Raw genomic sequence first — 25158 nt, 5'->3', positions numbered from 1 at the left:
CATGACCTGACGATATAGAAGTATACATAACACATAAAACTGCGGACTTGAAAGCACCGACAGATTCCCTCTTCCCACACGTCACTGGTCGCTCGTCGTGTTGCTCCTGCGTCGCGTCATCATCTCGGCAGCGAAGGACACGAGGGCGAGGAAGTTCCCTGCAGTGCGAGGAGACAAGCCTTGGTCGGTGTTGCCAGATGCTTCCACCCAGCGTTACCAGATTATCGTATTCACCACATCGTCTTTATTACTTTTAAGCCTCAAACTCTCGTACCTACACAAATATAACGATAGAAAATTGAAGTTTGCGTTAAAACTCCTATTTATTGATGAGTGTTTGTTTGTTTTTGCTAGTTATCGGGCAGAAAGTACGAGAATGCAATGCGATGAGTACGGTAATCTGGCAACGCTACTTAATTTCCACCCCTCGCAATAAACTACTCCCAAAGGTCGAGAATTAAGGAGGTCAGCTGGGTTCTAATTAGTGTTTTTGTAGGTTTATGATACAGAAGAAGGGTCAAACTACCATCAGGGTCATAAAACTGCTCCTGAAAATGTCCTTCCAAAACTCCTACGTAAGCCATGTGTGTTTGGGTGCGGATATGTTTAAGAATATGACTAAAGCCGCAAGGTGAAGAAAAGTAATGTAGGGTAGGTCTCTTACACACACACACACACACACACACACACACACACACACACACACACACACACACACACACACACACACACCAGCGTTGCCAGATTGTCGTACTCTGAGCATTGCATTTATCACTTTTAATCTTCAAGACCGTCGTAACCACACAAACAACGATAGAAAATTAAACTTATCGTTGAAGCTATTAAAGAGTGATGGTTTTCGCTCTTTTTTTTTTGCTCGAGTTATCGGTCAGAAACTAGGAAAATGCAATGCGCTGAGTACGATAACTTGGCAACGCTGACACACACACACACACACACACACCTCCGAGGAAGATGGAGAACACGCCGTAGAAATCCTCGAGTGTCTGTGCGCGCAGCTTGGTGGAGGAGGGGGCCTGGTCTATCGGGCCGATGCAGTGGGAGCCGTTGGGCAGCGTGCGGTACACCAGGTAGTTGAGGAGCCCGGCCTCGCGCAGCCTCAGGATCCTGCGACATATCAATCACGCCATCAATAGGGCCATACGCAGCGTTGGCAAATTATCGTACTTTGAACATCGCATTTTTAGCATTTTCATTCCTAAAACTCTCGTACCTTTACAAATAACGATCGAAAATTAAAGTTATCGCTGAAAATGTTAAATAGTGATGTTTTTTTTTCACTTACGCAATAGCTATTATGTCAAACTACGAAAAGGCAATGCGATGTGTACGATAGTCTGGCAACGCTGTAGGGTCCCTGAGGGCGCCTCCATGCACTCCCCCTCCCCACCCCAAGTACGTCAAGGCGGGATCTATCGATTTGCTCAACCCAAGAACTCTGCGGACGTCCCCTCGGCCCCTTCCACTCGGGTCTGTATCTTGTAGAGGCAATGTGGAGGTATAGCTACATATATAGCGTCTTCCATTTAGCGTAACCTGTTTTTGGGTCGTGATCTGTAGAGTCCCTTATAGAGTCCCGACTACCTAAGATTTGGACGCCATTATTGGGCCTGTTTTCGCCGTGCTTTTCAAACGCTAGCACACGCTCTCGTGGTGAAAACAGGACCAATAATGGCGTCCAAATCTTAGGTTGTCGGGACTCTATCTATCAAGGGACTCTACAGATCACGACCCAGAAACAGGTTACGCTAAATGGAAGAGGCATATAGACACACATCCAGCCATCACAAAGACAAGCTAACTTACACGTCGTCCACCCTGGGCCTGAGACGCGAGCCTTTCGGGAAGCCCAGCGCCTGGCTCAGTCCCTCCAGGAGATGGCCGCCCTGCATTATGTACTCAGTGCAAAAGCCGTTCTGGTGAAGGAGCAAAATAATCATGATTTAAATTATCGCCTCATAGTGTTTCCAAGGGTAGCGTTAGTATGTTCTTAACCCGGTAGCTGCGGGGATCATGTTTCTTAAAGTCCCCTCTAAGCGAATTGATGAGGAAAAATCATCTGTCACGCAAACCATTTCATAATATATACCTATCAACGCATTTGTGATCAGTTTATGCATCATCAATGTTGGGGGTTTATATCATGGGAAAAATTTGGCCCGTCGCTATTACACGGTAAAGCCACAAATTTGGTCCGTCGCTGCTACCGGGTTAACCAGTATATGAAAACAAGTAACACTTCATTTGATAAGGCAGTATTTGATAAGTTCCCCGAGCAATATATTTCGGTTTTATTCAGTGGTGTTCTTTGTACCTGTTGAAAGCTTCCGATATGGCAAATTTTCGAATATAGCAGCTTGGTTTACCCCCCAATTAGTGTCCTAATACAGGAGTTTCATTGTACACATACTTTTTTTTTAGACAAATGACATACAGCAGTAGTGGATGAATTAAAAGGGGAAAAATGTAGTAATAGAAAGTAGTGGAAGAAAGTAATAGATAGTTGTAGTAAAAAGTGAAGCGGAATAAAGTCGTGGTAGGAAGTAGTAGTAGAAATAGCAGAGGAAAAATGTAGTGGTAGAAATTAGTAGAACAAATTAATAGAAGAGGAATAAAGTAGAAATAGAAAGTAGTAATAGAAAGTACTTGAAGAAACAAAAGACGAAGACGACGACGAAGACGAAGAAGAAAGAAAAGGAAAAAAGAAAAAGAAAGAGAAAAATAACAATGAAAAAGAAAAAGAGGAAAGAAAAGGAAAAGAAAAAGGAAAGAAAAAAAGAAAAGGAACTCGAAAACGAAAAAGGCGAAGACGAAGAAGAAAAGAAGAAAAAGAAGTAGAAGGGCAGCCAAATCAACATCAATATGCCTTCCTTACCCTCGAGAAGGCGTGGTTGAAGAAGTGCCTGAAGGATAAGCTCATGCCCGCGATGGCGATGCGGTGGCCGCCGTAGAAGAGGCGAGCCACTACTGTATCGCTCTTCGGCGTCACCAGCTGGTCCTTGAGGCGTCCAAGCGGTGAGTCTTTCGCGGCCTCCTGCGTTACGAGGGAGATTCACACAGTAATAGTAGTGGTAGTAGTAGTAGTAGTAGTAGTAGTAGTAGTAGAGCGAAGGGTAAAAAGAACGAAACTGCAAAGGAACTACAAACACATCGCTCATTTTCCGCACATTATGATATCGCGGAGTGTGAAATCGCGCACTCTGAATTCGCGGTCTTGAGATTTCGCGATCCTGCATCTGTTGGCCTCTGTCCCTAACCATCCCTCCCTCCCTACTCTTTTTAATCAAGGGTGCAGTAAAAAGGAGTTAGTGAGTTAGTGGTGGAAGTACAGGTGGGGGAGAAGGGGAGACAGTAGAAGTGTATGCTACAGTTGAATGGCAGAGGTTCGTTAATTGTTCCTATGTAGTTCTTGTTGTTTTTCTAGCACTCCCGGCCTCTTACTGCATCTCTCAACGACGATTCAGCAATTTTCAAGCAAGGGAATTAGACACAAACACATTGCCAGCTTTTCGCCAAATATGAAATCGCGATCTTGGTGTTTCGCGATATTCGATTCATTGTTCGCGGTGCTGTGCTGTTGCCTCGCTCGCTAACCCTCCTTCCCTCCTTCCTTAACCCTCCTTCCTTTCCTCCCTCCTTCCCTACTACTTTCCTTGCTCTCCCGTTCTCTCCCTGCCTCTTAAAACGACGCTCATGCAATATTCAAGCAAGGGTATTAGGTATTGACTTGACATTGTTGTGTTAATGTAGCCATCGGTCACACGTGTTTACTCTTGTGGCTTAAAAGTGTATATCCATTTAAGAGAGAGAGAGAGAGAGAGAGAGAGAGAGAGAGATGGAACTACGAAGTGCTTTAAAGTTATTGGTAATTGGCCATATATCACACACACACACACACACACACACACACACAGAGGAGGTGGAGGAGAAGATAGAGGTTGACGGAGAGGGTAGCGAGGGAAGGGAAGGGTAAGAATATGGTATAGGGAACGAAATGAAGGGAAGGGATTGGAAGAAGGATATGGGAGAGGAGGAGGAGGAGGAGGAGGAGGAGGAGATGGAAGAGAAAGTGTACCATTTTCACAAACTTTTCTTTTCCTGTCTCCTCCTACTATTCGCTTTTCTTCTATTCTATTTTTTTTTATTTTCCTCCTTTTTCCTTCACCATTTCTCTTCTACTATGATATCCTTTTCCTTTTCTCCTCTCTCCTTCTAATCTCTTCTCTCATCTTCTATCTACCTCGCCATTTTTTCCTCTCCTCCTTTTTCTTTCACTCCTCTTCTAATCTCTTCTCTTCTCTCATCTTCTCTTCTACCGATCTCTTCTTTCTCGTTCCACCTCGTCCCTGAACCCTCCCGTCCCTTCTACTCACGCTGATGGCTGTATGCGTGGCCGAGGTTTCCGTCGTGTACAAAGGATACTGAGACTTGTCCAGCTGCTCCAGGTTATCGAAGGGCAGCTGGACTCTCGGGGTGATCAGCATGGCCTTAAGGTTGGAGCGGTACACGGTAGAGAGGATGAGGGTCGCGAGGAACCAAACTGCGGCCATCACTCGTAGGGACGCCGCGTTGTGCACCCACGTTGGACCTTGGGGAGGAGAAAAAGAGTGTTGGACTGAGTGTCATATTAAAGCTGCGTCTGTTTTCTATGGCCACAGAGGAGATTAACCTGGTTTTCATGGGTGGTTTCTCTCGCTCAAGGTGCAGAAGTCGTGCAAAACCATCACTTGCAGCACAAAACAGTCCATGAAAATCCTCAGAACTTCTCCAAGAGGCTTCTCAAACAACCGGACTGAGGTGCCGATACGCTTAAGAATAAGAATAGGAAGAAAAATAAGAAGAAGAAGAACTTTGTCAGACTGCCACCACGGTCAAGCGAAGCGTATGAAGTCTGTCTCGAAAAGTACTGCAAACTTACACTGGCACAGCAGCACACCCAGACACCACAGCAGAGGCGGCTGGTTACCCACGAGAGGGGCCTCACCGCCGCAGCCACAGGGACGCACTCTTCGGGGGGTCGTGGGGCGCCGCACGGTCAGCAGGAGCGTGAAGGCCATGGCCGTGAGGAGCGTGAAGGCCCCCATCAACAGCCAGACCTAAAAGGGAGGAAAAAGGGTAATTGTTTAGTAGGAAGACACATCGTTGCGGCCCTTTCCTTCGTCTGTATTTCCTTCTTCCTATGACTTGAACTTTTTCTAGGGGAGAGTATTAAGATATCTCTCCAACCGAGCGCTTGACAATCTTTTCCTTTTCTTTATTTATTTTTGCTTCTAAGCCTCTTCCGATGACATTATAAGAAAAAAGAACTAGAAATGTCATAATTCCAGCCTATGATCTTTCTATTAAACCATTTTTTTCAATCTATCACACAGGATATACGAAGAACTCAATGCCAAAAATACTCAACCACCACGTAGCCGCTCAAAGACTAATAAGAAAGAAGAAAGTACGCTACGCAAAGCTACTGGACTGGAAGAGAAGAACTGTGCACCAAAAACCTTCTCCTGGACTGCACGTCAACGGATACTCACCCAGCTCGTAAACGGTTTGACGAAGCCCGCCACGTCAGGCTCCAGGACGGGCCGCTGAACCACCACCTGAACAAATTCCCGGTAGAGAGGGCGAGTGAAATCCAGGTAATTCGCGCGGTCTTCTCTCACCGTCAGCAGCCCGGTCATGTCTGCTTGCTGAGGTACGTGAGAAGAGTCATGTTTGTAAGGAAGGAGAGTTATCTTTGGAAATGGATGCGTGCACGTAGGTAGGAGGTCATGTTAGGGAAGAATAGCCATGTTTGAAGGGAAGGATAAGGATGCGCGCAGGGTGGAAGTCATGTTTATTTAGGGTAAGGATAGGGGTGTTTGTAGGGGATTAGGTAAGCTTGTAGATAAGAATAGGCAAGTTTTGTATTGTGATTTAGTTTGTAAGTCGTGAACTTTCTATGGATGATAAGGTATTGTCTACTACTACTACTACTACTACTACTACTACTACTACTACTCACCCCATTAACCACGTCTCCCAGAGTGCCAGTCAGTGATCCGTTTGCGAACACTTTCCCATAAACATCATCAGGAGGGAACACGAATTCGTAACTGAAAGAATGCGATTATTATTATTTCTACTACTACTACTACTACTACTACTACTACTACTACTATTATTTCTACTACTACTACTACTACTACTACTACTACTACTACTACTACTACTACTACTACTACTACTACTACCACTACAACACTTACCAGAAGCCGATGTGACGAGCGATGATGTCCAGGACCGATATTAGAGATCCTCCCACCTTGCGATTCGCTCCTTGGCCGATTACAGCTGTATGCGGGAGGTACTGATGGTGGTGGTGGTGGTGGTAGTGGTGATGGTGGTGGTGGAGGTTGAATAATTATTAGCATTATCATTATTACTATTATCAAAAGGAAACTCCATATTCTCAGACCCTTTCGGAGCTCACAAGAACAGTTTCCAAAAGCCACAAGAAAGAAAATTAGTCAGGGTCTTATGAGTGGTTTTTTCACATTCGCGGCGCAGAAGAAGCCTTGTCGAACTATCAGCAGCCTCATAAAACTACTCATGGAAATACTAACACCACAACCACTACGTAAACTTTGTCAAATGTGTGTGTGTGTGTGTGTGTGTGTGTGTGTGTGTGTGTGTGTGTAAGACCTGCAGTGTTTGAGAATATGATGCCACAAGACTCACGCTGATCACCGATACCCGCAAACAGGAGGCATTGGAGTGTCTGAGTTCCACGTCCATCTCCTCTGCCTCGCTCCGCTGAACTGGCGTCTCGTGCACTGCCAGAGGTCTTTAAGTGAAGGTATCTGAGGTTCTAAGGCTCTCGATTGTCCAGTGCAGCCAATGGTCACGGGCTAGGTTGCTTCGACAGCCAATGAGAGTTCTTTCCATTACCTCACGCTACGCTAAAGTGACGCCTCTCGGAAATGTTTTAAATTTTGGGCAGGTAAAGAGTTAGGTTCCGTGGGTTCTTCAGAGTCATTTGTGTCAGGGTATATTCAACAGGCAATGGTGGAAGACTAGATTACTTCAACAGCCAATGAGAGTTCGTTTTTTTCCATTACCTCACGCTACGCTAAACTGACGCCTCTCTAAAGTTAGGTTCCGTAGGTCCAGATTACTTCAACAGCCAATGAGAGTTCGCCTCCTTCACTGATATCAATTGCCTCTAAACTGACAATTATCTTACTAGTTTTAATTTGGAGGCGTGTAAAGTTAGGTTCCAGAGGTCCAGAGTACTTCAAGAACCAATGTTAAGAGACTAGATTACTTTATCAGCCAACAGTAACGCGTCTCTTTTGTTTCGTCACGCACCGGTACGCAGAAACAGTCAAGGTTCCCCCAGCTCTCGTGTCCTTTGCTCCCCCTCGCGCTTATTATCCATAACCTTTGTAGAAGTTAAAGAGGCGAAGAAAAAATCCATCCACAACTTGAAAAGAAACACCAAAGAGAGGACTGGCTGGTCATTTGATTAGAACAATTGTATTATCTGCGGAAATGAATTCTTTGAAGCGTGTTAACAAGCTTTGGTCAGGTCGGTCTCTCTCTCTCTCTCTCTCTCTCTCTCTCTCTCTCTCTCTCTCTCTCTCTCTCTCTCTCTCTCTCTCTCTCTCTCTCTCTCTCTCTCTCTCTCTCTCTCTCTCTCTCTCTCTCTCTCTCTCTCTCTCTCTCTCTCTCTCTCTCTCTCTCTCTCTCTCTCTCTCTCTCTCTCTCTCTCTCTCTCTCTCTCTCTCTCTCTCTCTCTCTCTCACCTATAAATAATTAAAAAATAAGATAATTCAATATTGATCACAAAAATAACAAATGAAAAGCAGATAATAATCGCTAAAATAAATAAACAAACCTAAATAAATAAATATAGACGTTATTATCATCATCTCTTTCTCTGTTTCTCTATTTGTTAGTAAAAAAAAATATATATGTATTGGGATAGTGAAACACGGTAAACTGTATCCTAAGTATTTTATGGACCTATGGGAGTATGGCGGCGGTGGTGGTGGTGGTGGTGATGGTGGTGATGATGATGGTGATGACGATGGTGGTAGTGGTGATGATGGTGATGATGATGGTGGTGATGGTGGTGATGGTGATGATGGTGTTGATGGTGGTGAGGGTGATGATGGTGTTGATGGTGGTGGTGGTGGTGATGACGTTGATGGTGATAGCGGTGATGATGGTGATGATGGTGGTGGTGGTGGTGATGGTGATGGTTGTGTTGACGTTTCCCATATAGTACTCTTCTACCCCCCCCCTACCCCCCCCCACACACACACACACTTCTGTTCTATCTCAGTACATTAATCTTATCATCGGCATCATTATCACCATCAACCAATACAAATACATTTCCCGACATTTCTCTTCTTTTCTCCTCCATTCTTTTCAGTGTTCCGTCCTGGGTCAATCTCCGTAGACGTATCGAGCTCCCACTTCGACTATTCTCCAAGACCACAGAGGAGATTAACCGGGTATTCATGGGTACTCTTTCCCGTTCATGGTGCAGAAGTCGGGTACAATTATCAGTATAGTCGGTACGCACATTAAACATATCACTGAGCTCATGTAAAATCAATATTCCATGCAGTAACTAGATTGAAAATAGTCGATTCGTGTAAGGCATTGAATATTAACCAAAAAAACTGTGGGGTTGACACACTGCTTCTATATACACGATGGACATTTCACTGAGCTCATGCAAAGTCAATATTCCGTGCAGTAACGAGCTGAAAAATAAGAAACTCGTGTAAGGGAGAGAATATCAACTAAAATCTTTCCGGCATACATTTATTTGTTGTGTACATTACTAAAACGTCTTCGAAGTGCTTAGAATTTACATCATATCCAATTACCCGGGAAGAGAATGAGCTAGCAATGTGTGTGTGTGTGTGTGTGTGTGTGTGTGTGTGTGTGTGTGTGTGTGTGTGTGTGTGTGTGTGTGTGTGTGTGTTTTGGAGAAAGGAAGGAAGGAAGGCCGGGGACACGATAGGTTACGAGAGGGAGAGAGAGAGAGGGAAGGAGAGGGAGGGAGAGAGAGGGGGAAGTGGGCTCTGTCCTCGCTGGTCACTGGGGTTATCCCTGGGTGATGAGTGGCCTTCTACACGGGGGGCTGCCACAGGGTAGTATGGCACCCTTGGGAGACAAAGGGACGGTTAGGACATAAACACACAAACACACAATAAAGTAATGAATATATGAATAAATAGATGTACAGAAGAGACGATATTTTGTCATCAGTTCTGTCCAGCGATATATTAAAGTCAGGGTAGATAATAATGATGATAATGATATGATAATGAGAGTTTTGAGCATCGTTTCCCCTCAGCCTTAAACTATGCAGCCTCGCACGCCACTCGCAAGTCCGCGCTGGCACCCGTAAGACCTTCCCAGAGGGTCTATATTCTTAACCTTTTTTTTTTTTTTACAACAAAGGAGACAGCTCAAGGGCACAAAAAAGGAAACAATAATAAAAAAAAGCCCGCTACTCGCTGCTCCTAACAGAGAATCCAAGGAGGTGGCCGAAAGAGAGGTTAATTTCGGGAGGAGAGGTGTCCTGATACCCTCCTCCTAATCTATCATTAAACCGTAAAATTTCGTTAAGCTTCAACATCAGGAAACTAAATCTGATCAATATTTTTCAGTGTTTTCCCAGTTATTTCCATTTATAGTGTTCTGGGCACATTTTCCATATAGCTTTTGTGCACTTTAACTATCCCCATAACACCCCTCCAACACACAAAAAATGCACCTATCAATAAACCCGTAAAATTTCGTTAAGATCCAACTCGTGTCACGCAGTAGACGAATTTGCCATTGTCTTGAAGCAGTGACGGCTGTTGTGTTATGACGTTCGAGTATGCGATGTGAAGTGGTTACACGTATCGGGCCACGACGGTTTCCCAGCGCCACAAAGGAGATTAACCAAGTTCTCATGGGTGGTAATTTTCCCGTCCATGGTACAAGAGTCGTTTAAAACCATCACCACCATCACAAAACGGAAAGAAGGTTAGCCAAGTTTTCATGGGTGGTAATTTTCCCGTCCATGGTCCAAAAGTCGTGTAGAACTATCACCAGCATCACAAAACACAAAGATTAGCCAAGTTTTCATGGGTGGTAATTTTCCCGTCCATGGTCCAAAAGTCGTGTAGAACTATCCTCAGCGTCACAAAACGGTCCATGAAAATCTCAGGAACTTCTACGGGAGGCTTTTGAAACAGGCGAACTGAGGGGCAGAGACGCTTTAAGAATGCGAGTAAGAATGAGAATATGCTTACCGCTGAAGGTCTGACTCCCGGACGGCCCCTCCACAGCCCGATAAAAGATGAGTCGATGATCTTTGGTAGGAGGTCCTCTTTGGAAACAGACGGGAAGGTACAATGAGCTCTCAGACATACACATTTGCTTGCCCTATTCATTCCCTATTTCATTCATTCCCTAATCATCTTATTGTGTTATAGTCAGACTCAGCTATGAAGAATGAGCTCTCAGACATACACATTTGCTTGGTCCATTCATCCCCTATTTCATTCATTCCCTAATCATCTTATTGTGTTATAGTCAGACTCAGCTATGAAGAATGAGCTCTCAGACATACACATTTGCTTGCCCCATTCATCCCCTGTTGCATTCATTCGCTACACCCTCTTATTGTGTTATATTCAGACTCAGATATGAAGAATGAGCTCTCAGACACACACATTTGTTCCATTCATTCACAACACCGTCTTACTGAACTGATGCTAAATTTGCCTGTCTCCTGTGTCTACATATACCCAGGCTGTACACATTGATGTCCTTCCTAACTATCTCACTTACGTCCATCATCCCTCAAATCATTATAATCGCTAAGTTTGTTCCGTTCATTCACTACACCGTCTTACTGAACTAGTGCTAAATTTGCCTGTCTTCTGTGTCTACATATACCCAGGCTCTTCCCATTGATGCGCCCCCTAACTATCTCATTCACGTGGATCATCCCATAATCGTCTCGGTGCACACTTACTCAAGCTCGCCTGTGCCGCTGTGATGGATGGTCCCAGCACCACCAACAGCACCATCAGCAGCGCCACCGTCGCCACAACCTTGCAGCCGGTGACCTTCATGACCTAGAAAGAACGTGTAACTTTACTTAACCTTCCTATGACGTCAAGTTCAAGGAAAGGGTTTGGTTGGCTCACGGTGGTGTAAGGATGTATATAAAAACGTGTCACTTTCACAAAACCTTCCTTCGACGTCAAGTTCAAGTTCAAGGAAAGCGTTTGACTGGCTCACGGTGGTGTAGAGATGTATGCAAAAAGCGTGTCACTTTTACATAACTTCCTACGACGTCAAGTTCAAGGAAAGGGTTTGGTTGGCGCATGGTGCAAAGATGTATGTTAATGTCTCTTTGTGTTGTACCTTGTTTCGTGAATGATCTTTGTAAGGGAGGAAACGGTGAATGCCTTTTAATGTTTGCCTGGAAGAGAGTCAAAGAGGATGTGAGCTACAGAATGAGCAATATGGACTATTTGCTTTGGATTTTTTTTACAACAAAGGAGACAGCTCAAGCGCACACAAAAAAAGAAACAATAATAAAAAAGCCCGCTACTCGCTGCTCCTAAAAAGAATCCAAGAGGTGGCCGAAAGAGAGGTCATTGATTATATGAAGGAAGTCCTGTAGCTATTGCGTATGCTACAAATATCCAATGCGTACCGAGGATAGACTCAGCGAGGATGCGCACTATAGATCAAGCAAGCACATTCAGAACCGGTCCTGTAGAATGCAATACACAGAGGCCACGCGTAGCTATAGCGAATGCCCTCAACTTTCAATACCCTTTCAGTGCTTGCCTAGGACAGAGCCAGAGAGGATGCACACTATAGAATGAACAATACCGACTGTTAACAGGATTTTATATGAATTACGTCCTGTAGGATGCCGCGCCGTAACACTGTCTGTCACAACTTACTTCGTCGTGACTGCCAAGCGTGTACAGGACTCAGGCGCAGGATTCGTCGCGTCCGCTGCTCCTGGGTAAAGACTTAAGAGAGTCCTGCGCTGCTCCTTGCCTCTTCTCGCCGGCACGGACTGGGAGCGACTGAGTGACTACCTGGCCTTGGCTGGAGGATTCCTATAGGCCGGAAAGGAGAGTAGGAAAAGTACTGCGAGCGGGGAAGTCCCTAATAACCTTTCCTTCAATAAGAGACCGTTCACCTCGGTAAAGATAAAACCCGTTCCGTGGGAAATACCTGTCGGATGATTCACCTTACCTCTTCATGCCTGCGGTAGAGATGACTTTTTTTTTTAACAGGAAGGGAGGCAGCTCAAGGGCAGAAAATAAAAACATCAACAAAAAAGGGTCTCTAAACGCTTCTATAGGAAAAGTGTGAAGAAAGTCTCATAAGAATCCAAGTAATTTTTTTGTGTGGCCTTGGAAATGAGAGTGTCGTGAGGGCCCATAGCGTCTGAGAATACTTGCCAAATCTTCAAATTCACAGTAAATTATACCTTACTATAGACACGTTGAACATTGCCCTGAGACACAAAGCATTCCATTCGTGTAAGGGATAGAAGAGTAAAGACTTCCACGTTTATATTTATTCGCTGTGTACATGCTTAAAACGTATTTGAAGGGTTAGGGGTTACATATTTATATAGTTTTTTTTTCCGCGTCAAAGGTGAACAGGCAATACACGTGAAGGGAAAAACAAGGAAAAGAAAGGAGAAACAAAGGAGGAAGAGAAAGAAGGAAAAGGAAAGAGGAAAAGAAGAAAAGGAGGAAAAGAAAGAGAAAAGGAAGAAAAAAAGAAAAAAAAGAAGGAAGTCAGGAAGACCGCGGCCATGATAGATAGATGGATAGGTAGATAGATAGGTAGATAGACAGATGAGAAGAGTGTTACGAGGTTAGTTCGTGATCCCCGCCGCACGCGTCAGCCACTGCTCGGCGGCGCGGGGAGGTGCCCACCAGGCCCAGACTTTAGGGTGCGGCGGTCCTCGCTGGTCCCTGGGTTATCCCCATGTGATGAGTGGTGGCCTTCTGCACGGGGGGTGGGAACATCTTCGTATGGCACCCTGGGGGACAGTGGCACGGTTAGCCAATGAACACACTCACACGATGCATAAATAAATATCGAAATAAATAGACATGTAGAGGTAATAATAGTTTGTCATCAGCCCTGTCCAGCGATATATTCAAGTCAAGGTTCGAATCCGGTTAAGGACAGTAATGCTAATGATAATGATGGTAGGAATAGGGTGATGACAGTGTTAATCTCCCTTTCCCCCGTTTCCACACTGGCCAGCCTCCCACGGCACACTGTTCAGTCCCTGCCGGCGTCCGTGAGTCCCTCCCAGATCCCAGAAGCGATTATAGACCGTATTCTCACACCTCTCGGGCCTTACCCACACACACATTTGATGAGGCTTTCGTCCAGTTTGTTGTGGGTATTTCCAGGGGTAGTGTTATGAATCTAGTGATAGTTTAAAAAGACTTTCGTTTCTCAAATGTGACAAACACTCCTCAAAACCAGATCAGTTTCCTCTGTGGCCTTTGGGAATATTTGTTGTGAGTCTGAAGCGTCTGAGGATAATGGCCTAACCACACGTTGCGCCACACTGCCTCGCTCTATCTTACTCCATCTTCACCACTGCAAGCACTATAATACAGTTACAGGACATTACATTACTAATAAGACTTTACATAACATAATTCACTTAAGTATACATCTATGCTCATTGATACAAAAACTGCAAATTCTTATCCTTACCGCTGACGGCCTGTTTGCTCGACTGCCGTTGAAGACCTTATTAGGGAGCCTGGGGACTGCTCGTAGGTGTCCTTGGGAAGCAGACGGTAAAAAGGAATTAGGCTTCAAGCATAATTGTTCTCATTCAAGAGTCAATGAAGGCCTACATCAGATAGTACCATTAAAAAGGTGAATCTCCCGACCTTGAGCTGTGATAAGAATTAGCTTTCAAGCATAATTGTTCTCATTCAAGAGTCAGTGAAGGGCTACATCAGACAGTGCAGTTAAAAAGGTGAGTCTCCCAACCTTGAACTGTGACAAGAATGTTTTTGCAAGATTAACAAACAACAAAAACACAGACTGTAAAGAAGAGTTCGCCCTCAGACATTGGTGTTCTGACTTAATGAAGACAGTGAAGGAATACATGAAGGAGTGCCGTTACAAAGGTGAAACTCCCGACCTTGAACTGAACTGAACACTGACTAGAAAGAATGCTGTGTTTGCAAGGTGAACAGAACAAAGCAAAACAGACGGTAAAAGAGAACAAGTCTAGCATTGTTGCATCAGGTATCCCCACATAATGGCACCATGCCACTATATATATGGCAAGAATGGTGTTGTTGCAAGTTTATCATCAAAGCAGCAATACTCTATCCATTCCTTAACTCCTTCATAATCATAGCGGCGCACACTTACTGCTGCCCGCCTCCACCCCTGTGATGGACGGCCCCAGCACCAGCACTAACACCATCAGCACCACCGCCATCACGGACGTCCACCCGGTGACCTTCATGGCCTGAAAGAACGAAAGAGCCACTGTTACATAGCCTCCACGCACCATACAGTACCATCCAGCCTAAGGAAAGTATCTTGTTGTGCTACGTGGCTGGTTGTAACACGGGGTTGTGAAGATGTGTAGCCTCGTTTAGTCTACTTGTTATCTTGTGGCAATGAGTTACTGCCCACCACAGATTGGCTACACACGCCGAAACACTGCACGTCAAAACTAACTTCGTCGTGACTGCCAAGCGAGTGAAGGACTCAGGCGCAGGATTCCTCGCGATCACTGCTGCAGGATTATGAGGGAGTCCTAAGCTGCTTCTTCCTTCGTCTAGGCGGCACGGGCTGGGAGCGACTGAATGCTTGTCTGGCCGGGGGGAACTTATGTAGCGGTGAGGTAGTCGCTTCCTCCTTGGGTATGACGCTCGGAAAGGGTACAATGATCCGGGTATTCCCATATTTTTTTCCTACAAGCAGAAAACGTTCGCCTGAGATTATGAATTAGTAATACCTGTTCTGAGAGAGAGAGAGAGAGAGAGAGAGAGAGAGAGAGAGAGAGAGAGAGAGAGAGAGAGAGAGAGAGAGAGAGAGAGAGAGAGAGAGAGAGAGAGAGAGAGAGAGAGAGAGAGTGTGTGTGTGTGTGTGTGTGTGTGTGTGTGTGTGTGTGTGTGTGTGTGTGTGTGTGTGTGTGTGTGTGTGTGTCTGTGTGTGTGTGTGTGTGTGTGTGTGTGTGTGTGTGTGTGTGGTTTTCGTAGAGGATGTCGGGGGTACTTCCATGGGTAGGATTATGAGCCTAGGGACAATTTTGACAAAGGTTCTGCTGCACCATGAATATCAAAACACACTCATAAGAACCCAACTAACCTTCTTTGTGGCCTTAGTAAATAATAGTTGTCGTGAGAGCCGATAGCGTCTGAGAGTATATGGGTCAAGTCTACATAATCGCAGTAAATTAATAGAGTCTGTTATTTGCACGTAGAACACTGCCCTGAGACGCAACGCATTCCATTCGTGTAAGGATAGAAGAGTAAAGACTTCCACGATTATATTTATTCCTTGTGTACATCCTTGAAACGTATTTGAAGGGCTGGAAGCTACATATCTCCTAGGTTTTTCGCTTCGAGGGTCAGCCACGGCTCGGCGGCGCGGGGAGGTGCCCATCACTCCCATGGTTCAGGGGAGGGTAGTGGTCCTGGCCGGTCCCTGGGTTACCCAAAGAACCACTGTGTGATGGGTGGCCTTCTGCACGGGGGGCGGGAACATCTTCGCACGGCACCCTGGGGGACAGTGGCACGGTTACCCAATGAACATACACTCTAACACACTATAAATAAATAAATATATAAATAAATAGATATGTAAAGTAATGATAGTTTGTTTGTCGTCAGCCCTGTCCTGCGATATATTCAAGTCAGGGCTCGAATCCGGTTAAAGAACAGCAATGCTAATGATGATGATGGTAGGAATAGGGTGATGACAGTGTTAATCACCATTCCTTTCATTTCCACACTGTTCAGTCCCTGCCGGCGTCCATAAGTCATTCCCTTTATCCCTGGAGCGATTTCAGACCGTATTCTCACTCCTCTCGGGGCTTTCCCTCATACATTTCATAAGTCTTTCGTCCAGGTTGTTTTGGGCAGTTCCATGAGTAGTTTTGTGAGCCGAGTGATGGCTTTACAAGACTCGTGTTTCTCGATTGTGACAAACGCTCCTGAGAACCCGACGCATCTTCTTTGTGGACTTTGTAAATGTTTGTTGTGAGAGCCAAAAGCTGCCTTGCTCTACATTATTACATTTTCAATACTGCAAGCACCACATTACACTTGCGTTACATTACATTACTAATAAGACTATACATAACGCAATTCACTTTACTCCTATACATCTATGCTCATTTATACATAAACTGCAATTTCTTATTCTTACCGCTGACGGCCTTATTGCTGGGAGGCCGTTGAAGACCTGATAGTGGACTGTTCCTTGGTCTCCTTGGGTGTCTGATGGTAAATAGCTGGAATTAGCCTTCAAGCATAGTTGTTTTCACTTAATAGAGTCAGTGAAGGCCTACATCAGATAGTGCCGTTAAAAAGGTGAGTCTCCCAACCTTGAACTGTGACAAGAATGTTTTTACAAGATTAACAAACAACAAAAACACAAACGGTGAAGAGGAATTATCTCTCAGACATTGGTGTTCTGACTTAATGAAGACAGTGAATGAATACATGAAGGAGTGCCGTTACAAATGTGAAACTCCCGATCTTGAACTGAACTGAACACTGACTAGAGACAATGCTGTGTTTGCAAGATGAACAGAACAAAGCAAAACAGACGGAAAAATTGAACAAGTCTGGCATTGTTGCATCAGGTATCCCCACATAATGGCACCATGCCACTAGCAGGAATGCTGTTGTTGCAAGTTAAACATCAAAACAGCAATACTCTATCCATCCCTTAACTTAATAATCGTAGCGGCGCACACTTACTGCTGCCCGCCTCCACCCCTGGTCCCAGCACCAGCACCAGCGCCATCAGCACCACCGTCATCATGGTAGTCCATCCGGTGACCTTCATGGCCTAAAAGAATGAAAGAGTCACTGTTACATAGCCTCCACGCACCATACAGTACCTTCCAGTTTAAGGAAAGCGTCTCGTTGTGCTACACTCCGCTACGTGGCTGGTTGTAACACGGGGTTGTGAAGATGTGTAGCGTAGTTTAGTCTACTTGTTGTTATCTTGTGGCAATGAGTTACTACCCACCACAGGCTCACGGGGCAGGCGACGGAGACGAGCACCGAGGCCACGCGTGGCTACAGGAAATGCCCCAAACCTTCCGTTACCTTCCAATGCTTGCCAAGGACAGATTCAATGAGGATGCACACTACAAGTTTAACAGGAAATGATATGAAGTCCTGAAGGATACGGAGATGAGTACCGAGGCCACGCGTAGCTAAACCGAGTGCCCCCAACCTACAACGTCCTTTCAATGCTTGCCAAGGACAGATTAAACGAGGAAGCACACTATAGGGTTAACATGAACTAATATGAAGTCCTATTGGCTACACACGCCGAAACACTGCACGTCAAACCTTACTTCGTCGTGACTGCCAAGCGAGTGAAGGACTCAGGCGCAGGATTCCTTCCGTTCACTGCTGCAGGATTAAGAGAGAATCCTAGGCTGCTCCTTCCTTCGTCTCGGCGGCACGGGCTGGGAGCGACTGAGTACTTGCCCGGCCGGGGGGAGCTTGTATAGCGGTGAGGTAGGACTCCGGGAAAGGTGCAAGGATCCGGTTATTTCCAACTTTTTTTCCTCAAGCAGAACACGTGTGTCTAAGATTATTTAATGCTAATACTTGTTCTGAGAGAGAGAGAGAGAGAGAGAGAGAGAGAGAGAGAGAGATTTTTTTTTTTTTTGTGTGTGTGTGTGTAATTCACCACGGCCTGATCACGAGTTGGACTCGTTTTCGCCAGCAGGTACCCTCCCGACACGAGCAAGTGAATGATCATTATCGTCGATCTCTGGGTACTGCCAGCTCATGCACCACTCACGCCATCCCCCATGCTCAAGGGGGGACAGTAACCACTTCTAGTCAACGGAAAGAATCCCGCCTGAGCGGGGCTCGAACCGCCGCCTGTTTGGCCGTGAAGCCTTGCAGCGCGGCGCTCTAACCGATTGAGCTACCGGAGTGGTGTGTGTATGTGTGTGTGTGTGTGTGCTCGGATGCGCCTGCCGAGGGTCTTGATGAGGTCGCTGAAGGCGGGACCGAGGACTCCGGTCGCGTGTGGCTTTCGTAGAGGTTATTTTTGGTATTTCCATGGGTAGGATTTTGAGCCAAGAGACAGTTTTTACAAGGGTTTTGCTGCACCATGAATTAAAAAATAAAAAATAAAACACACTCATAAGAACCCAACTAACCTTCTTTGTGGCCTTTGGAAATAATAGTTGTCGTGAGAGCCGATAGCGTCTGAGACTACTGGCGGCTGAGAATACTCCAAGATCACAGTAAACTAAAGTATATTGTAGACACGTTGAACACTGCCCTGAGACACAAAGCATTCCATTCGTGTAAGGGATTGAAGAGGAAAGACTTCCTCGTTTATATTTATTCCTTGAGTACATTCTTGATACGCATTTGAAGGGTTAGGAGTTTAATATCTCCTATATAGGTTTTTCGCTTCGAGGATGAACAAGCATTAAACGTGAAGGAAGAAAGAAGGAAAAAAAATAAGTAGACACGTGAAGGAACAAATATGGACAAGAAATAAGAAGATGAAAAGGAGGAAAAGAGAAAAGGAAAAGAAAGAATGAAAGAAGGAAGGAAGGTGGAAAAGGAAAGAAAAAGGAAAAATGAAAGAAGGAAGAAAGGAAGAAAGAATGAAAGAAAAGAAAAAAGAAAGGAAGGAAGGAAGGAAGACCGCGGACATGAAAGATAGATAGATAGATAAGAATTACTAGGTTAGTTCTTGAGTCTCTCCGAGCGCGTCAGCCACGGCTCGGCGGGGCGGGGAGGTGCCCATCACTCCCATGCTTCAGGGGAGGGAGCGGCGGTCCCCACTGGTCCCTGGGTTACCCAAAGAACCAGCTTGTGATGTGTGGCCTTCTGCACGGGGGGCGGGAACATCTTCGTATGGCACCCTGGGGGACAGTGGCACGGTTAGGCAATGAACACACACTCAAACACACAATAAATAAATGAATATATAAATAAATAGATATGTAAAGGTAACAATAGTTTGCCATCAGCCCCGTCCAGCGATATATTCAAGTCAGGGCTCAAATCCGGTTAAAGAACAGCAATGTAATGATGATGATGGTAGGAATAGGGTGATGACAGTGTTAATCTCCCTTTCCCCCATTTCCACACTGGCCAGCCTCCCACGGCACACTGTTCAGTCCCTGCCGGCGTCCGTAGTCCCTCCCAGATCCCAGCAGCGCATTTTCAAACCTCTCGGGGCTTACCCACACATCCGTTTGATAAGGCCAGGTTGTTGTGGGTATTTCCATGGGTAGTGTTATGGGTCTAGTGACAGTTTAGTAAAAGTTTGGTTCCTCGAATGTGACAGACACCCCTGAGAACCCGATCAGTCTGGCCTTTGGTAATGTTTGTTGTGAGTCCAGAGCGCCTGAAAATGCGGGCTTTACGACACACTGCAAAATACTGCCTCGCTCTAACTTACTCCATCTTCACTACTGCAAGCATTACATTAAACTTGCAGCATGTTACATTACTATAAAAACTCATAACGCAGTTCACTTAAGTATACATCAATGCTCATCAATACAAAAACTGCACATTCTTAGTCTTACCGCTGACGGCCTGTTTCCTGGGCGGCCGTTGTAGACCCTCTTAGGGAGCCTGGGGATTGCTCGTACGTCTCCTTGGAAAGCAGACGGTAAATGGGAATTAGATTTCAAGCATAATCATTCTCACTTAATAGAGTCAGTGAAAGGCTACATCAGGCAGTGCAGTTAAAAAGGTGAATCTCCCAACCTTTAACTGTGACAAGAATGTTTCTGCAAGATTAACAGACAACAAAAACACGGACGGTAAAGAAGAGTTCGCCCTCAGACATTGATGTTCTGACTTAAAGAAGAGAGTGAAGGAATACAAATGAATACAAATGTGAAACTCCCGACCTTGAACTGAACTGAACACTGACTAGAAAGAATGCTGTGTTTGCAAGGTGAACAGAACAAGGCAAAACACATTAAAGTAGAACAAGTCTGGCATTGTTGCATCAGGTATCCCCACATAATGGCACCATACCACTAACAAGAATGCTGTTGTTGCAAGTTTATCATCAAAACAGCAATTCTCTATCCATCCATCAATTCACAATCATAGCGGCGCACACTTACTGCTGCCCGCCTCCACCCCTGTGATGGACGGCCCCAGCACCAGCACCAGCGCCATCAGCACCACCGTCATCACGGAGGTCCACCCGGTGACCTTCATGTCCTAAAAGTGAGAGTCACTATTACATCGCCCAACGCACCATACAGTACCTTCCAGTTTAAGGAAAGCGTCTCGTTGTGCTACACTCCGCTACGTGGCTGGTTGTAACACGGGGTTGTGAAGATGTGTAGCCTAGTTGTTGTTATCTTGTGGCAATGAATTACTACCCACCACAGGCTCGCGGGGCAGTGCGTCGGAGATGAGCACCGAGGCCACGCGTGGCTATAGGAAATGCCCCAAACCTTCCGTTACCTTCCAATGCTTGCCAAGGACAGATTCAATGAGGATGCACACTTCAAGTTTAACAGGAACTGATATGAAGTCCTGAAGGATACGGAGATGATCACCGAGGCCACGCGTAGCTAAACCGAGTGCCCCCAACCTACAACATCCTTGCAATGCTTGCCAAGGACAGATTAAACAAGGAAGCACACTATAGGGTTAACATTAACTAATATGAAGTCCTATTGGCTACACACGCCGAAACACTGCACGTCAAACCTTACTTCGTCGTGACTGCCAAGGGAGTGAAGGACTCAGGCGCAGGATTCCTCGCGTTCACTGCTGCAGGATTAAGAGAGTCCTGCGCTGCTCCTTCCTTCGTCTTGGCGGCACGGGCTGGGAGCGACTGAGTGCTTGCCGGGCCGCGGGGGGTGAGGTATGCCTCTCTGGGTATTCCCATATTTTTTCTTTCAAGCAGAAAAATGTTCGAATAAAATCGTGCATTAACAAAACCTGTTCTGAGAGAGAGAGAGAGAGAGAGAGAGAGAGAGAGAGAGAGAGAGAGAGAGAGAGAGAGAGAGAGAGAGAGAGAGAGAGAGAGAGAGAGAGAGAGAGAGAGAACATAAGAACAAAAGAACGTTGGAGTCTGCAAGAGGACGGTAGGCCTATACAAGGCAGCTCCTTTGACCCTAAGCTCCCGTGTATCTAACCCCACCTATTATCGTTGTCCATGAATTTATCTAATCTATTTTTAAATGTGACAATGGTATTAGCACTCACCACATGACTGCTAAGCCTATTCCACTCATCCACAACCCTGATAGTAAACCAATTTTTGGATCTTTTGAATCTGAATTTATCCAGTTTAGAGAGAGAGAGAGAGAGAGAGAGAGAGAGAGAGAGAGAGAGAGAGAGAGAGAGAGAGAGAGAGAGAGAGAGAGAGAGAGAGAGAGAGAGAGAGAGAGAGAGAGAGAGAGTTTTTCGTTTGCTTGTTTGCTTGTGTGTGTGTGTGTGTGTGTGTGTGGGCGGGGGGAGGGGGAGGGGGGGGGGCTTTCGTAGGGGATGTCGTGGGTACTTCCAAGTGTAGGATTATGAGCCTAGAGACAGTTTTGACAAGGCCTCTGCTGCACCATGAATTAAAATAAAACACTCATAAGAACCCAACTAACCTTCTTTGTGGCCTTAGTAAATAATAGTTGTCGTGAGAGCCGATAGCGTCTGAGACTACGGGCCAAGTCTCCAAGATCACAGTAAAATGTAATATGTTATAGGCACGTTGAACACTGCCCTGAGACACAAAGCATTCCATTCGTGTAAGGGATAGAAGAGTAAAGACTTCCACGCTTATATTTATTCCTTGAGTACATTCCTGATACGTATTTGAAGGATTAGGAGTTACATATCTTCTGTGTAGGTTATTCGCTTCGAGGACGAACGAGCATTAAACGTGAAGGAAGAAAGAAGAAAAAGAAATAAGGAGACGCGTGAAGGAAGAAGTATGGAGAAGAAAGAAGGAGAAGAAAGAAGGAAAAGAGAAAAGGAAAGGAGGAAGGAAAGAGGAAAATGAAAGAAAAAGGAAAAAGAAGGAAAGAAGGAAGAAAGGAAGAAAGAAAGAAATAATGAAAGAAAGAAAAAAAAGAAAGGAAGGAAGGAAGGAAGACCGCGGACATGAAAGATAGAGAGAGAGAGAGAGAGAGAGAGAGAGAGAGATAAGAGTTACGAGGTTAGTTCTTGCGTCTCCGCGCGCGTCAGCCACGGCTCGGCGGGGCGGGGAGGTGCCCATCACTCCCATGCTTCAGGGGAGGGAGCGGCGGTCCCCACTGGTCCCTTGGTTACCCAAAGAACCAGCTTGTGATGCGTGGCCTTCTGCACGGGGGGCGGGAACATCCTCGTAGGGCACCCTGGGGGACAGTGGCACGGTTAGGCAATGAACACACTCAAACACACAATAAATAAATGAATATATAATTAAATAGACATGTAAAGGTAATAATAGTTTGTCATCAGCCATGTCCAGCGATATATTCAAGTCAGGGTTCAAATCCGGTTAAGGACAGTAATGCTAATGATGATGATGGTAGGAATAGGGTGATGACAGTGTTAATCTCCCTTTCCCCCGTTTCCATACTGGCCAGCCTTCCACGGCACACTGTTCAGTCCCTCTGCGTCCGTAAGGCCTTCCCAGATCCCAGAAGTGAGTATAGACCGTATTCTCAAACATCTCGGGGCTTACCCACACTCAACTGATAAGGCTTTCGTCCAGTTTGTTGTGGGTATATCCAGGGGTAGTGTTATGAGTGTAATGATAGTTTAAAAAGACTTAAGTTTCCCGTATGTGACAAACACTCCAGAAAACCAGATCAGTCTACTTTGTTGCCTTTGGAAATGTTTGTTGTGAGAGACGAAAGCGCTTGATGATAAGGACCTTACCATACATTGCACCACACTGCCTCGCTCTACCTTTCTCCATCTTTACTACTTTTTTTTTTACGTGTTTGCGCCCTTTATTCTTGGCTCATGCTGCCTCCCGGAACTCATTATTGATTCACTTGGACGGTTTCTTCTAGAGCTGATAAGTGGTCTTCAGGACAGGATGTGGTAGTCTTAGGCCTCTCGGCGGTGACTGAAAAATTCCAGGTGGTAGCGTGGGGATTCGAACCCGCGTCGTCCAGCACGCGGTGAAGCAGGGCTCGCACGCTAACCACTCAGCCACCGCCTACCCTAAATGCCGTACATTACATTACTACTCAGACTAATACATTAAGTACATACATCTATGCTCACTAACACAAAAAAACTGAAATTTTTGTATTCTTACCGCTGACGCTCTGATTGCTGGTGTGCCGTTGTAGACAAGTGAGTGGACCCTGATGATGTCTCGTAGGTCTCCTTGGGTAGCAAACGGCAAAGAAGGATTAGCTCTCAGACATTGTTGTTCTCACTAAATAGAAGCAATGAGGACCTACATCAGATAGCGCCGTTAAAAAAGCGAAACTCCGGACCTTGAACTGAACTGAAGACTGACTATATAGAAAGAATGTTGTGTCTGCAAGATTAACAAAACAAAACAAAACGGACGGAGAAAGAGAAGATGCCCGACATTGTTACATAAGTTTTTCTCACTTAATGAAAGCATGCAACAAGAATGTTCTGTCTGCAAGCTTAACAAAACAAAACAAAACGGACGGAGAAAGAGAAGATGCCCGACATTGTTACATAAGTTTTTCTCACTTAATGGTACCATGCAGCAAGAAAGAATGCCGTTTTTGCAAGATTAACACCAAAACAGCAATGATCCAGCTATCCCTTGGCTACTGTAGAATCACAGCGCAGCACACTTACTGCTGCCCGCCTCCACCCCTGTGATGGACGGCCCCAGCACCAGCACCAGCGCCATCAGCACCACTCCCATCATTGAAGTCCACCCTGAGATCTTCATGGCCTAAAAGAACGAAAGTGCCGCTGTTATGATAGTCCTCCACGCACCATAAAATACCATATAGTACATCGAAACACTGCACGTCAAACCTTACTTCGTCGTGACTGCCAAGCGTGTGAAGGGCCCACGGTTCGTCGCGTCCACTGCTGCAGGATTAAGAGAGTCCTTCGCTGCTTCTTCCTTCGTCTCGGCGGCACGGGCTGGGAGCTTTTGAGTGCTTGTCTGGCCGGGGGATTCCTATGTAGCGGTGAGATAGGCCGTCCCTCCATGGGTATGCCTCTCGGAAAGGTGTTATGATCCGGGTATTTCCATTTTTTTTTCCTTCAAGTAGATAAAACCTATTCTGAGAGAGAGAGAGAGAGAGAGAGAGAGAGAGAGAGAGAGAGAGAGAGAGAGAGAGAGAGAGAGAGAGAGAGAGAGAGAGAGAGAGAGAGAATACAGACAGATAGATAGATCGATAGATACACAGATAGACAAAGTTGGAATAAGCTGGGGAAGACCGTCCTTTACTGAATTTATGCCTAATAATAATAATAATAATAATGATTAATGATGATGATGATGATAATGATCTCGCCCAGTTAAACGCATCGTAGAAAAGAAAGAAAGAAAAAAAAACATTTCCCTTTGAAGTTTTGATGTTTCAGAGCCAAAAAAGTTTGACGAATTTTTTATATTTATTATTATATTTTTTAGGTGAAACTCATCATTAAAATAAATATAACAGAAAAAATATCTGACCTTATCACGGGGCTTGTCATGGCATTTCGCTGGTGGCAAGGCGGGGGCATCCTCTCCTGTGGCTCTGTTGTGTCTCCCAGAAGGGCTAACAGGTAGAGTGATGGCCCCATGGATGACCCGTGCTCTCCGAAGTTCATAGAAAATGGGAACTCAACACACAGAAATTAATCTAAATAGGAATGGGGAGCCGTGCAGTGACACGACTAGCCTGATGGGTGAGCCTCCCATAACTCCCTCTGCCAGTGG

The 25158-nt window shown here is 45.4% G+C and overlaps 2 protein-coding genes and 1 long non-coding RNA gene across 31 annotated transcripts in view; all 3 read right to left on the bottom strand.

The window, feature by feature from the left end:
- Positions 1-22: 22 nt before the first annotated feature.
- Positions 23-7508, bottom strand: LOC126999785 (glutamate receptor 4-like). 2 transcript variants are annotated; one of them, XM_050862695.1, is made up of 9 exons: positions 6267-7508; positions 6023-6113; positions 5553-5708; positions 4940-5117; positions 4395-4609; positions 2897-3055; positions 1828-1937; positions 965-1128; positions 23-158 (listed from the first exon to the last, which is right to left on the bottom strand). In XM_050862695.1, exons 3-9 carry the CDS (start codon positions 5697-5699, stop codon positions 82-84), a joined length of 1050 nt encoding a protein of 349 aa, XP_050718652.1. In that variant the 5' UTR covers positions 5700-5708; positions 6023-6113; positions 6267-7508; the 3' UTR covers positions 23-81. The 2 variants fall into 2 exon arrangements, with proteins under 2 accessions (XP_050718652.1, XP_050718653.1); XM_050862696.1 differs by lacking the exons at positions 6023-6113; positions 6267-7508 and having other exon boundaries at positions 5553-6013.
- Positions 7509-8926: 1418 nt separating this feature from the next.
- On the bottom strand, positions 8927-12163 carry LOC126999783 (uncharacterized). Its single transcript, XR_007753597.1, has 4 exons — positions 12000-12163; positions 11054-11156; positions 10326-10402; positions 8927-9183 (listed from the first exon to the last, which is right to left on the bottom strand). It is a non-coding gene; the product is annotated as an uncharacterized LOC126999783 (long non-coding RNA).
- Positions 12164-12702: 539 nt separating this feature from the next.
- The window catches only part of LOC126999780 (uncharacterized), a 14892-nt gene continuing 2436 nt past the window's right edge, over positions 12703-25158 (bottom strand). Inside the window, exons 4-10 of one of the 28 annotated variants that reach the window (XR_007753574.1) lie at positions 24266-25158; positions 24075-24174; positions 23551-23621; positions 21012-22633; positions 14473-14572; positions 13798-13868; positions 12703-13102 (exon numbers count right to left, since the gene is read on the bottom strand). The exon at positions 24266-25158 is cut by the window's right edge and continues 439 nt beyond it. Coding sequence is in view for 12 of the 28 variants with exons in the window: in XM_050862680.1 (XP_050718637.1) it covers positions 15730-15833; positions 16483-16553; positions 20414-20513; positions 24266-24440 (450 nt within the window). In the remaining 16 variants the exon portion in view is untranslated. Of the gene's footprint in view, positions 13103-13797; positions 13869-14472; positions 14573-15591; positions 15834-16482; positions 16554-17039; positions 18264-18642; positions 19190-19861; positions 19933-20413; positions 20514-20560; positions 20987-21011; positions 22634-23550; positions 23622-24074; positions 24175-24265 lie in introns of those variants that run through there. The other 27 variants (XR_007753573.1, XR_007753572.1, XR_007753570.1 and 24 more) reach the window with 27 other exon arrangements.

Source organism: Eriocheir sinensis, chromosome 17 (assembly GCF_024679095.1).
Source record: "Eriocheir sinensis breed Jianghai 21 chromosome 17, ASM2467909v1, whole genome shotgun sequence".
Lineage (NCBI taxonomy): Eukaryota > Metazoa > Arthropoda > Malacostraca > Decapoda > Varunidae > Eriocheir > Eriocheir sinensis.
This window is presented reverse-complemented; position numbering and strand designations above follow the sequence as displayed.